At 35.0% G+C, this 13,603-nt stretch overlaps 1 protein-coding gene and 1 long non-coding RNA gene across 3 annotated transcripts; one reads left to right on the top strand and one right to left on the bottom strand.

The window, feature by feature from the left end:
* Positions 1-1,344: 1,344 nt before the first annotated feature.
* Positions 1,345-5,464, bottom strand: rh50 (Rh50-like protein). 2 transcript variants are annotated; one of them, NM_131547.1, is given in 2 exon segments: positions 1,345-2,637; positions 5,006-5,464. In NM_131547.1, coding segments are annotated over 2 exon segments (1,419 nt in total). In that variant the 5' UTR covers positions 5,453-5,464; the 3' UTR covers positions 1,345-1,665.
* Positions 5,465-9,486: 4,022 nt separating this feature from the next.
* On the top strand, positions 9,487-13,068 carry LOC147842788 (uncharacterized). The gene is made up of 5 exons (XR_015498260.1): positions 9,487-9,549; positions 10,130-10,318; positions 10,573-10,731; positions 11,256-11,351; positions 12,087-13,068. It is a non-coding gene; the product is annotated as an uncharacterized LOC147842788 (long non-coding RNA).
* The last annotated feature ends 535 nt before the right edge of the window (positions 13,069-13,603 follow it).

A 13,603-nucleotide genomic window follows, 5' to 3' on the forward strand; every position in this document is an offset into this window, starting at 1 on the left:
GGACGGATGGCATAACCGTAGCAAAACGTATGCGTTTTAAAACGAAAACGCATTCGTGTAAACGGGGCCTAAGTCAAAAACACTTATAGCCTGTGTGAAATCTAAATTTACACTGTTTATTTTGCTAGCTCACATTGTTTTTCTGTAAGTGAAAAATTCAAGTTATGTAAGTTTTCAGTAATGTCCACAGAAAAATGTTTTGGTAATCTTTAGTCAAAGTCTAACCATTTGCTTCAGTGTTTGGAGTGGCGGTTTTTGTGGACATCAACTCGATGGATTTCTTACCAATATTCTTAGCCTAACTTAATTCTTAACTAAAATTCAATTGGAAGCACATAAACATACTGCAATAAAAGCATACCTGTCAACCCTCCCCTTTTTCCCGGGATTCTCCCGTATTTTACAATTCTATCCCGCTATCATCCCGTATGGTAAGGTATTTTCCCGTATTTCTCCCATATTTTCAGTCTTTCTCTGAACAGCCGAGCCTCCCTATACGCAACCCATTCTGCCAAACCACCAGAGGTCGTCCCTTTCTCTTAAATGTTAGTCTGTTCTGTGCTTTTGCTTTGTTTAGGAATGAGAACACTTTAAAATAAATATTAAAAACGGCGCGATTCCCTTTTTTTTATTGCAGGTGCCGTCTCCCATCCTATACAATCCTCGAAACAGTCATATAATGGTGCATGCTTCACAGTGATAAAAGATATAAAAAGATGCTGTTTCCCAAACGGATTCTGTACACGGGATTTGTTGAGAGAGAAAGTCTTTTGGGTGTGTGTTTAAACAGACATACACACATATTAATAATAATAACATATCAAGATGTCGATCTTAGTGGTTTTTTTTTTCCAAACACAACTAATTTAAACCTAAATGAGCATGAAAAGTTAGGAAAGCAGTCAAATGCTTTCATTATAACGTTAAATGTGTGCATTTTTAAAGTGACACCTCTTATTTAATGTAATAAAAAAATATTAATAAATGAGAGATTCATTCGTTGCATGTGAATGTGTAAGTCATACAGTGGAGAAACGGCTAATGAGATTTGATTGCTTGATTCTATTTCATTATAATAGCTATTAATGTTAATAAGCTCAACTGTTTGCTAATGTATTTGCTGCTAATGTACATATTTATTTTTCTTTTTTGATAATAACTTTAAAACATTTTACTGACCATTTAGCTGTTTATTTACAATGAAACAGCTCTAAATGAACATATTTAGTAATTTGGAAATTTTTTTTAGGGGGGGTGTCGGGGGAATCCCTTATTATGGTGTGCATATCCTTTATTTTCACATCCCAATGTTGACAGGTATGTAAAAGTCTCAGCATCTTCCAGTTCACACAGATTTTATATTTTAATTTAAAATAAATGTTCTCTTAATTCCAAATAAAAAAGTTCACAAAATAATAAATGAATCATTAACTATAGACAGAATATAGAAAAACATGAGATTAAAAAATATAAATTTAACAAATATGTATGAAAATCAAATGTATGGTACAGTTTATACTTTGATAGCAAACATTGAAATAATCTTATTTTGTAAGTACAATCACCAAGCAGAGTTAGAGTACTCATAATGTTGTTTAGCCTATTGTCCAGCATTGATATTCCTTTATTTAATGCTCCTACCAAGCTATAGTCTTTTATCTTTCTTCATTCATTCTCAGCTTTGCTTGTTTCACTGAGAACATTTACACAGTCGTAATCTGAAGGAACAGTAAAGAAGACCTCATCATCAAAGCATTGCTCATCTGAGGGTGAAGCCAAAAATGGTAGCTTGAGAACTACACCAGTCAGCATCCCCCCTACTGCAGACACGGCAATGGTCCCGAACAGTGCAGCCACCTGAAAGAGGGCCTGTTCCTTTGCACTTCTGCCCAAGCCTGCTTCCAGATCCGGGATCAATTGTTGTAACTCCATGAGCTGAGGGTCTCCTTCAGGAGGTGCTTGATGAGAGAAAGTCTCATAAAGACTGGGGCCGTATGTTTCCTCGGTCGCCAGCAGGATGGCACAGATTCCTGCAAGACTGGAAATGAGTCCGGTTAGTCCATGCAAGTTATGTATGCCACACTGATCCTGTATCCGCAGCTTTTGTGCCAGGACTGGGCTTAGGTATTTGTACCCCAGCATGCACGCGAAGCACCCCATGACTCCCAGAACGTAAGCAGCAGCCGGTGAAATCATCATGTCCACTGAGGCGCCGACAGTTACACCTCCAGCCAATGTTACATTCTGCACATCAGCCATGCTGATCTTACCATTCTTACTTAGCATGCTGGACAGGGCAAAAGCAGTAATTGTTGAGGCACTGAGACCTATAAATGTGTGCAGAACGGCTCGGTGCTGGTCGTCACCCTTGAAGGTCAGCGCTGAGTTGAAAGATGGCCAAAACACCCAGAGGAACAGGGTTCCCATTACAGATAACAGATCTGATTGGTAACTTGTGGACACCTTTGGGTGTCCTTCATTTAGGCTTGGTCTATACAGGACAAATGTGACACCCAGACCAAAGTAGCAGGCAAAAATGTGGATAAGAATCGAGCCACCAGCATCATTGATCCTCAGGTATTTCAGTACAGCCCATTCTGTGACACCAAACAGAGGGATCTCGAGCAAGGCCATGATCTATAAACAATACACAATATGTAGTATATGTGGGTCTGGAAATTTTAGTTTATTAAATAGGCAGATGGTTTAATTCAAATCATTTTACATCTTACAAAATTAGGCATACATTAATTGACTCATTTTAATGGTAACTTCACAAACCAAAGTACACATCATCTTCAGAAAACCTAGTGTTTCAACATTTTAAGTCTTGATAACATTAAAAAATGTTGGGTTCCTCACAGTCGATTTGTGTTGGGACAACTTAAATGAATTAAGTTAAATTGTTCTTTTTTTTTTTTTTTTACAAATTTAAGTAGATTGAACATAAAACAATTAATTTGTACCCCAAAAAATTCAAGAATTGTGAAAAACACAAGAATAAGTAGTTTGAACAATAAGCAAATGTCATTTTTTGAGTGGAGGCTGTCTAGAGCAGGGGTTCTCAACTGGTTTGGCCATGGGACCCACATTTTTACATGGTCATCAAGCCGTGACCCAAATTTTTAGGGATTATAATACAATTTTAGGAATTATAGTTAATTTGTATTTAATTGTTAACTTACACAAGTAGTGACAGATAAATCATAAGAAAATCACCAAGACTTACAAATAAACAATATTATAAAATTATAGAAATATTACAAAGTAAAAATGACAAATACTGTAAACAGTGGTTAGGGTAAGGATAGGTTCAGTTACCATGAACTAAACTGAACTTTTAACAAAACATTTTGTCTGGTTTTTCAATGTTGTTTTAATTTAGAAGGTTTCGTGCTCTCTTGTGAAAGCACCTCACTACTTATGACACACTGAGGCTTTAAGTCTTTTTTGCCGTCAATATATGTAAATCCATACTTTACATATTCGGGGTCGTACTTGCGCTTTGACAAATTTGTTGCTATAATTAAATGAAATTTCACATGTCAAATGGTAGGGTTATCGTGCACGCATTTTAAAATAAAAGTCAAAATAAGTTTAAAATTAAACTTTTGTTGTTTTTTTGACCACACACTCCGCGACCCACTGAAAATGTTGAGAAACACTGGTCTAGAGAATTTACTTTTAATTTAAATTGAATGCCTGCATCACATGCATTTATTATGATCAATGAAATTCCAGAATTCTTCATGTCAAGAGTGTGTTTCTTGCATGTGTACTGACATATTGGTGTCATATTTTGGGATGTTACGCACATTAAGATGCAGTTCATGTGTTTTTACATCAGATATGTAAATTCATTGCATTTTTCTGTTGTTTTTATTACAATACATTTTTTTAAATAACATGAAAAAACCCTGTAAAACCAAACACTCAAAAATGACATTTGCTGTTTGTTTAAACTACTTATTTAACTCAGCTGAAACAACAAAATTGTGGAGTATAAGGGGGGACAAATTAATTGTTTTATGTTCAATTCACTTAAATTTGTAAACATTAATAAATTAAATGAATTCCTTCATGTTGTCCCAACACATAAATTGATTGTGTGGAACCCAGCATTTTTTTTTTTTTTTACAGTGAGCAATACAATTCAGAAAACAAAAGTAATATATTACATTTTAGTCTATCATGAGTAGAGATGCACTAATAAGCCAATAATAAGCACAGACAATAAAAGCTATTTTCCACACTCAGACATGGGCCAATTGTTGCAGCCAATCATCAGGACCACTTTTATTCTGCCAATAAAAAGGGTCACGTTTCAAGACCATGTTTCCTAACACACCAAAGCACGAGTTAAATATGTGCAGTGATTAAAATGTAAAGCATTTAACTTTAAAGCACATCATTTCTTGAATAATTTATTGCTCTTCAATTTCTTAAAGAATATTTTATTATTTTAAAGAAGTACACAAATTGATATGGCAAGTTTTTTAGTTGACCATAAATTTTTATTTCCAAGTATTTTTTGTAAAATATGCTTATGTGTAAAAGAATAATAATAATAATAATAATAATAATTCAGTATGGAAACAGGTTACTATCTTATTTAACTATATAGGGCACTATAAATTATGTTTGGGATGCTGCCTTAGAATTGATTTTGGCAGCTAAGCCAGTGTGATTTTTATACAAACGTTTTCAACATTACAGAGAGGATTTCATGACAGCCTTGCATTGTGTAAGACACAAAAATTGATGCTTGGCAGATTTTCATCTCACACAAAAACAGGTAAAGATGCCTCTTCTTACTTTTTATACTATATATACAATATAATATACTAGAATATACTATAAGACAGTATAATAAACATATTTTCATTTTATATCTGTTTGTGAAATTAAGTGCTGTTCCCATTTGACTATTGAAAATGATGCAAAACATCTTTTGTAGATGCAGTGTCCAATATCAAACCACCTACTGCAAAAGAAATAAACTTACCAAGAGTTGCACAGGGCTCGTCTTTCCCAACACGGCTCCAAATGAGATGAGCACAACAGCACAAGCAAACTCGGCATTAATCAGGTTCAGCACACTAAGATGAATCTTCCCATCATAGAAAAACTGAAAGAATCCTTGAATCAGAATTGCCCACTGAATGGTGAATGTAGCAACTAAAAAATTAAAAACCATTCCACCAAAGCCATAGCGTCGGAAAAAGGCCAGAAGGCAGCCAAATCCAATAAATATCATCACCTGAATGTCAGCAAAAAACGGATAGTTTTGATAAAATGAATTCTCCATGTGCCGTGTCTGGTTGTTTTGTAGAAGTGCATTAGCATGATCATCATAGGTCACAAAGCAAGCATAGAGGACCAAAATCACAACCTCTGATGCAAAAATTAGAGCAGGGAGCCGTAATCGCAAATTTGTGGAATTCTTCTTCATTTTGACTGAAACTGAGCTCACAGCCTGCAGTCCTGCCTCAATTTCTCTCCCAGTGACACTTATTTATTTTATCTACTGTAACATGATAAGCAGAATGCTGGCCATTGGCTAAAACATGAAGTTACATCACTCACATGCTGCTTGGGCAGAGAGGAAGCCAGGTGCACTTTGTCCTAAGTAATAACCATCCCTGGGATTTTAATTACTCAGCGGTTTTTTAAACTTCAGCAAAGAACATGGTATTGACCCACTTTAAATGATCATATCACATAATAATCATAGATAGGGAGAAAAAGGCAGAAAGAAACACATTGACATGTTTATTGCAAAGATCAATGGCACAGTTATAATGAAGGCTCACTGCATGCTGAGTTCAGAGCATGGCAGGGTTGCACATTATTGTTTCCAATAACACAGTACAAAAAGTTCTGCTCATTTTCATTTAAACAGAGAAAAAGCTTGGAACGCTTCATGAAAGTGAATGGAAAAGCTTATCAGTTGTAAATGTTCATTTTAAATCTTGTTGAACTTTACAAAACACAATAGAAGCTTTCAACTTTATCACTGTAAGTTATCTTTTGGATGATATACGATATAGATAGGCAGATAGATGGATGGATGGATAGATAGATACAGTTGAAACCCTAAGTTTACATACATTGTATAAAAAGGGCACACAACCATTAAAAAAAAGGTCAGATGTTAATGTGACTAAACTTTTTCTCATTTAGGTAAGTTAGAATTATAAAATGTGTTTCTGTTATGCTTAATAGCAGAATAATGAGAGAAATATTTTTTAAAAAAATTGTTATAACTTTTCTTGAAAGTAAAGTTTATATACTAAAAGATTATTATGCCTCTGAAAAAGCTCAGATGAAGGTGTCAAGGTTTTGGAAGTTTCTGATTAGCTAATCGACAATATTTTTGTTAATTGGAGGCACATCTGTAGAATAGCATGTAAGAAAAACCTCAAACACACTGCTTCCTTGTGTGACAACATGGGAAAATCAACAAGCCAGAATCAACAAAAGCCAGATTACAATTTGTCAAATTACACTGGGAAAAAGAATCATTTTTGTTGACGTCCTGTGGTCTGATGGAACTAAGATAGAACTGTTTGGCCGTAATGACCAGTGTAACATTTGGAGGACAAAGTGGAAAGCTTACAAGCCTAGGAACACCATCCCAACTGGTATGGGGGCAGCAGCATCATGTTGTGGGGCTGTTTTGCTGCAAGAGGGACTGTTCCACTTCACAGCATAGATGGCATCATGAAGAAAGAATATTGTGTAGAAACACAAAAGCAACATCTCAATACATCAGCCAGGAAATTAAAACTTGGACACAAATGGTTCTTCCAAACAGACCATGACCCTAAGCACACTGCCTAATTAGTTAAAATGTGCTTTAAGGACAACAGAGTGAATGTTTTGAAGTGGCCATCACTAAGCCCTGATCTCAATCCTGTAGAAAATGTATGGGCAGAGTTGAAAAAGTTTGTGCAAGCAAGACAGCCAATAAATCTGACTCAGTTACACCTATTCTGTCAAGGAGGAATGGGCCTAAATTCCTTCAATCTATTGTGTGAAGCTAGTGGAAGGATACCCAAAACCAAAGTTATACAGTTTTAAATCAAAGCTAAAAAATACCAAGGAAATGTATATAAAGATTTGACTGTCTAGAATTTTTTTTTCTCATTATTCTGGCATTGAGCAAATGTAAATGATTTAGGTAATCCTAACTGACCTAAAATAGTAAACGTTTAGTATGATTTACCATCAGACATTTTAAAAAATGGTTATGTTCCTTTTTTTAGTGTATGTAAACTTCTTGTTTCAATTTTAGATGTTTTATATTTAGATAGAAAATGCATTAAATATACATTTTCTGTTGAAATTATTAACTCTGATTGGATGGAACATAGTTTAATTCAGTTTTGATCATAGCTTGAAATAAATTAGCTTCCTTCAAACATTAGTTTTAATCATAGTAACTATGTGACAGTTGAACTTGACAGAGTCTTCATTTCTTTGTGTAATCATGAGGTCAACAACATCTGCTGAACCAGGGAGCTGATGAGGATTAATCTTTCATATTCAATAACAGTATAATAACAGGATTTTTACACATGGATTGGCCACCACAGTCCAGACCATAACACTATTGAGAATCTTTGGGATGTGCTGGAGAAGTCTTTTTTACCAACGAACCAACTCATCATCTAGTAGACCAGATGGTGTAACATTGAGTGAGTGGGGTATAAGTAGGAAGCGGCAGATTGGAGTGAGGTGGTTGTAATTAGAATTTGTATGATGATGATCAGGTGGATGGTGCTTCAGATGTAGTGACAGAGGAAAAAGGTTGTGGTAAATGTGTGACATTACCCCATCCTCCAGAGGTAGCTCCCGACACACTATTGCATCGCCAAGAGTAGCCATAACCACAAGGAGCAGGTTGATCCGGGTGGCTGTGGAGGAACTCATGCAACAGTGTGGGGTCGAGTACATCTTCTCGAGACACCCAGGATCATTCTTCTGCACCATACCCCTCCCAGTTGATGTATTCCAGGCGGTCCCCTCGAAGCCTAGATCTCAAAGACCATGCAGATGTGTGGTTGGTTGAGGACTTTCAGAGGAACAGCTTCAGTCTGTAACAGAAGGAGAGAATGGTTTTAATAGGTAAACATGGAAGGTGGAATAAATGTGGTACCTGGGTGCAAGTTAAAGCTGGAAGGTCACTTCATTAATCTGCCTCAGGATCTTGAAGGGACCAATATAGTGGGGACTCACTGGGCAGTCATACACTGTAAAAACGCCAACTTTCAAAAAGTCCTCTGAACAAAGATTAATAAGTTAACTGAATTTAAATATCTTCATTTGAAATGCTGACAAATAATAGTTAGTTTGTTCAACAAATATGGTGCTTCAATGTGAAAAACTTAAAATATTTTGTTGAACTAATACAAAATTCTTAGTTTTGCGTTGATGCGTGCCCTTCTTGTTGGCGCATGCGCCTTATAAGCTTCTGGCGCATGCGCAATTTACTTCCATAGCTCACTGAAGGGGGTACCTGTCACGTGCGCGCGATAAAACGAACCATCTTTCTTTCTGTGGAGCTACGTGTCAATCGTTTTCATAATCGATTGTATATAATTGTATACATGTTTTTTGTGCGATGTGCTACCCATCTGACTGCCCGATCTATTTTACCTGTGTATTAATGATGTGAGAGACCGTGATAGAGCGGTTAAGAGCAGGCCAACGACGTTTCTGCTAAATCATAGTAGTGATGGTCAAATGAAGCTTTCTGAACCAGTGAAGCGCTCGACTCAATTGTATCGGAAAAAGGTTCGTTACTCGAAGCTTTCTAAATCAGAGCTCAATGAGGACCTCTTCTGGTGAAAGTGTGGGAAAGCACTGTGTTGCCATAATGTCAAATGTTCACAACTGACCAACTCATTCATGTAGTAATACAAAAACAGCAATATAAACAAATTACTCAATTACTGTAGTTTTTACACAAGATATATTACATTACACAACTGATGATTGTAGTAAAATTCAAAAGTTTATCATAATACAATTAGTCCCGCTCCAAGCAGGGACCGAACCAGGGATTCTTGATTGGGAGGCGAGTGCTCTAGGAGGACGCTATATGAACGATGCTTCAAGGTTGCATTCACCAGATGCTCTCTGTCAAACACAATACTACGATATGCGGTGGTTTTCTTTAAAGATAGTCATAAAAAAAATACGTTAATACACTTTAGTATTGTTCAAAACCTTTTTACTAAAAAATACTATTGTAGTTTAGTTTAATTACTGGTGTTTGGGACTGGTGCAGTGCTTTGAAACAAATGTATGTAATAGACGCCAATTCTCTAGCTATACACTTTACTATGAGGGTGTTTAAACCTTTGAATCAAAATTCGAAGCAGTCACGTGGGTAAAGGCGAAAATGAAGCTTCGGACGTCACTGATCACGTGATGATGGCAAAACGAATCAAGCTCCGGTACACTGCTTCACTGCGAGATGTATCGTTTTTTTGATACATGCTTCGAAGCCTCGGCGCACAACGTCACATCACTAAATCATAGGTATGTATGTCTTTTTTGTTGTCATCTAACGTTATATTATTTGATATGTTGGCTTTGATGTGCGTGTGTATCCTAATACGGGAACTATTTGTTATAATTTAGCCGTGAGTTACTTGTTTCGTGCACTTGGTTTTGGCTATTTACATCAATAAAAGTTTTGAGTGAATGTATTTGAAACAAATAGCGATTTCAATCGAGTCATTTGCTTTAATAACTCACGATTAATACAATGAGTATCATATAACATACCAGATCAGGTATCCAAGTCAAATTTCCTTGCTAAAACGAATATAACATTATGTCCTGTTTATCTAGATTGCTGTCAGCATTGCGCACATCATAACCTTTTTTCCCTTCGAACCAGAGCCAGTGGAACAAACGGTGACGTGTTTAACTGTGTAATTTGTGTGAAAATCGTGTGATTTTCATGTAATTCATTGCTTGATTTGCTTGTATATTAGTTAGCTCGACTAAATGTCTATCATATTCAGACCAACTTGCTTTAACAGTCAGCTAGCTTTTATTTACATAAAAAATATAAAGGGCTAAATATATATTTTTCTTTCTTTTTGCTCAAAAGGACTGAAATATTGACAATGACATAATTCAATGCAAGATTTCCTTGAGGAGGTGAGACTTGCTATCATCAGTGAAATTTGACGGTCATTCACCAGCAGATGCAAGAAACCTTTTCTCTTTGCCCAAAAGAAGTTGTTGAGATTTAGCCAGGAAGAAATTAGAGAGAGATAACCTGGACTTTAAGGAAGAGGTAAGTCACTATATTGCAATTGCTTAAGTTTCATTCAAGGTAGTAATGATAATGCTAAAAATAACAAACAACATTATTATTATAGGTAATTCAAAATACATCTGTATTCAGCATTTGAACATTTAAATATTTACATTTACAAATATATATATATATATATATATATATATATATATATATATATATATATATATATATATATATATATATTATGTGTAAATATTAATATGTATGTTTTTTTTTGTATATTGTAGATCTGCAAAGAGTTTTCTCAGATCTGTAATGTAGATCTCCTGAGACAGTTAATCGAGTGACTTGATAAATATACAGCACCTCTCCTGAAACTCTACAGAAAAAGAAAGGATTCAATGGGTCCAGAGATGGATACAACTTTAAACAAGATGGATGAGCAGGTACTCATTAAGATTTTTTTTTTCTTATACACCCGTCTGATGTTTTTAACATGTGCAACATATTTTGTCCTGTCAAACACAAAAGCATGAATTTCATGCTCAGGTAATACAGTCTAATAAAACGTGATTGCAACAACTTAATTGTCCAGCCCTTTTGCATTAATTTTAATTGTGTCAAGTTGTGTTTTGATTTTGAGATGGAAGTAAGATAAATAACAGATGTTTCACTTGTTTTGAGTGACCATTTCAAATGAATACATTCAAAGAGAAAAATAGAAAATAATAGCTGTAGTTTTTAACTCAAAGTAATTGTCACATGAAACTAAACATTTTTCTAAATTTGCCAACACAACCATTATCAAATTCCATTGTATGGAAACCACAAAATTCTTTTTTAAAAATAAAGCCATGTGTTTTTTCAACAGCATGAATAAAATACTATGCTCATTTAAATGTACTAAGTACATTTTTACTTACAAAACAATAAGATTGTAAAACACCCTTTGTAAATGACTTTCCTTTAGGTCACTGATATTGTCACCGATCGAGAAAGAGCAGCTCTTGAGGGATTGCCAATTTTTCTTCGTAAAAATTCTGCTTGCTTTCTCAAGATATGTCTGGTAAGTTACCCATTTTCATACCCTATTCTACATTTATTAGTCTGCTTGGTAACACTTATAATAGCTGCACGCTATAAATAATTTATTTAGTATTAGCGAATAGTTAATTTATTTTCCGTTAAGCATAACTCTACATGAAGTGCTCAATGATTGTATTTTTTTAACTTTAATGATTCATTTGTATTACTAATTTAAGTATTGCATTATTTACAAACCAGTTATTTAAGAATACTTGGTGTTTTTAAGATCATTCAGAATGCTTAAGTACACGATTAATAAACTATTCAAATTAACATTTAAATATCCTAATATTAAGGTATGTAATAATAGTTACTTTGTATGTTAGTATATGCTTTATGAGCTTAACTTCATCCAGTTGTGACCTAATCTAAAGTGAGGACTATTTATGCTTTATAAATCCCTTATGAATGACAATTAAAGGCTCAGTTATATTCTAAACAGGACAATAAACAACTTTCACAATTGAAACTGTATCAAATAAAAGTAAATCTTTGCAATTTTATGTAAAATAAAAGTTTAAAAAATTGCTAAATATTAAAAAGTTGTCAATATATTGTTCAATTATTATATATTATAGACTATTCAAAGTGTTACTGTTTGTATGTACGAAAGTATTACATGTTTTTATTTTCTTTGCATAATAGTAATAACATTAATAAGTAGTAATTAATATTACACATCAATTAATTTTCTCATTACTTAATCTCCTATAAGGACACGGACCCTGAAGACCACAGCACCAGAGATTAAAGGATTGGAATCTTCACTGTGGTGGAAGATGATAATGGCACTTCTGCATCCCTGCAATATGTGATGAACCTCGCTAAAATCTTGGAGGAGGCCATAGTACTTCAGCATATCACACATCTGCCTGCAGCCTTCGCTTACTTGTTCAGCCTCTTGTATAGACTGAATATGGAACACCCAAAAGAACTCAAATATACTTTTTAAGTGATTCAGCATGTTTTATGGAGGTTGGTGGCACATGATCTGCGAGAGTTCAGTTCATTCATTCATTCATTTTCTTTTCGGCTTAGTCCCTTTATTAATCTGGGGTCGCCACAGCGCAATGAACTTGTTTTACGCAGCGGATGCCCTTCCGGCTGCAACCCATCTCTGGAAAACATCCATACACACTCATTCACACATACACTATGGACAATTTTAGCCTACCCAATTCACCTGTGCCACACGTCTTTGGACTGTGGGGGAAACCAGAGAACCCAAAGGAAACCCACGTGAACGCAGGGAGAACATTCAAACTCCACACAGTAACGGCAACTGACCCAGCTGAGACTCGAACCAGCGACCTTGGTGGGAGGCGAAAGCACTTCCTACTGTGCCACTGTTTGAATGTTTTGAGGTCTGTTTTTGGACTTGATGTACTTTGTTGACAAAAGTGCAGTACACTTTAAAGACTGTTTGAATGGAGTGGCTTTTAGGGTTTACTCTGATTAGATGATTGTATATACACCTGGTTTGAGTGTTTGGACACACTAATAGCTTGGTTTTAGTAAGGTTGCCAGTTATTTTATGTTGAGGCAGTGTACAATCTTTTCAAATCTGGAAACATTCAGTACTAGTTGTGTACAAACTAGCCCAATGCTGAACACGGCTAATGTCAAATGCTGATTTTGTATGCAAATGTTTTGGATTGTGATTTGAACACAGTTAAAAATAAAAAAAGTGAATTGACTATTCTTGTGTATTTAATTTGAATCCTAAAAATTAATTGTCTGGTCTAAAAGGGTTGTCCCAATGCTGTTACTTATTCATCAGCAGGGCTGGACAAAATGTGCAATACAAAATTTGTGGATTTTTATGGAATGATTTTGGGAGTATAGTAAAACATGAAATTAAAAATAATAACTTTAAAATTTTCTTTAAGGTTTTAGACTCATATTACTAACTTGAACTTGTAAATTACACAATGTAAATGCAGAAGCAGCCATGTGGTGCACATGTACCTGACTTGTTTTATAGTCCATTACGCCCAAAACCTGTACAAAGAGCTCTTTAAGGGATTGGGTACAAGCGTTTTGGACAATGTGATAGATGCGTCGAACATTTTTTCATGGCATCATTTAAATAGAAAAAAAAGGGTTTTGGGCATTATTTAAAATTAAACCTGCACCATCTGCTTATTTTTAACAAATTGTTAAAAATAAGGTTCCAGGAATCAGTTGGTCAATGGGGCAGTTTGACATTTCTTTTTTCAGTTACCTCAAAAC

Source organism: Danio rerio, chromosome 8, assembly GCF_052040795.2.
Source record: "Danio rerio strain M-AB ecotype USA chromosome 8, GRCz13ab, whole genome shotgun sequence".
Classification (NCBI taxonomy): domain Eukaryota; kingdom Metazoa; phylum Chordata; class Actinopteri; order Cypriniformes; family Danionidae; genus Danio; species Danio rerio.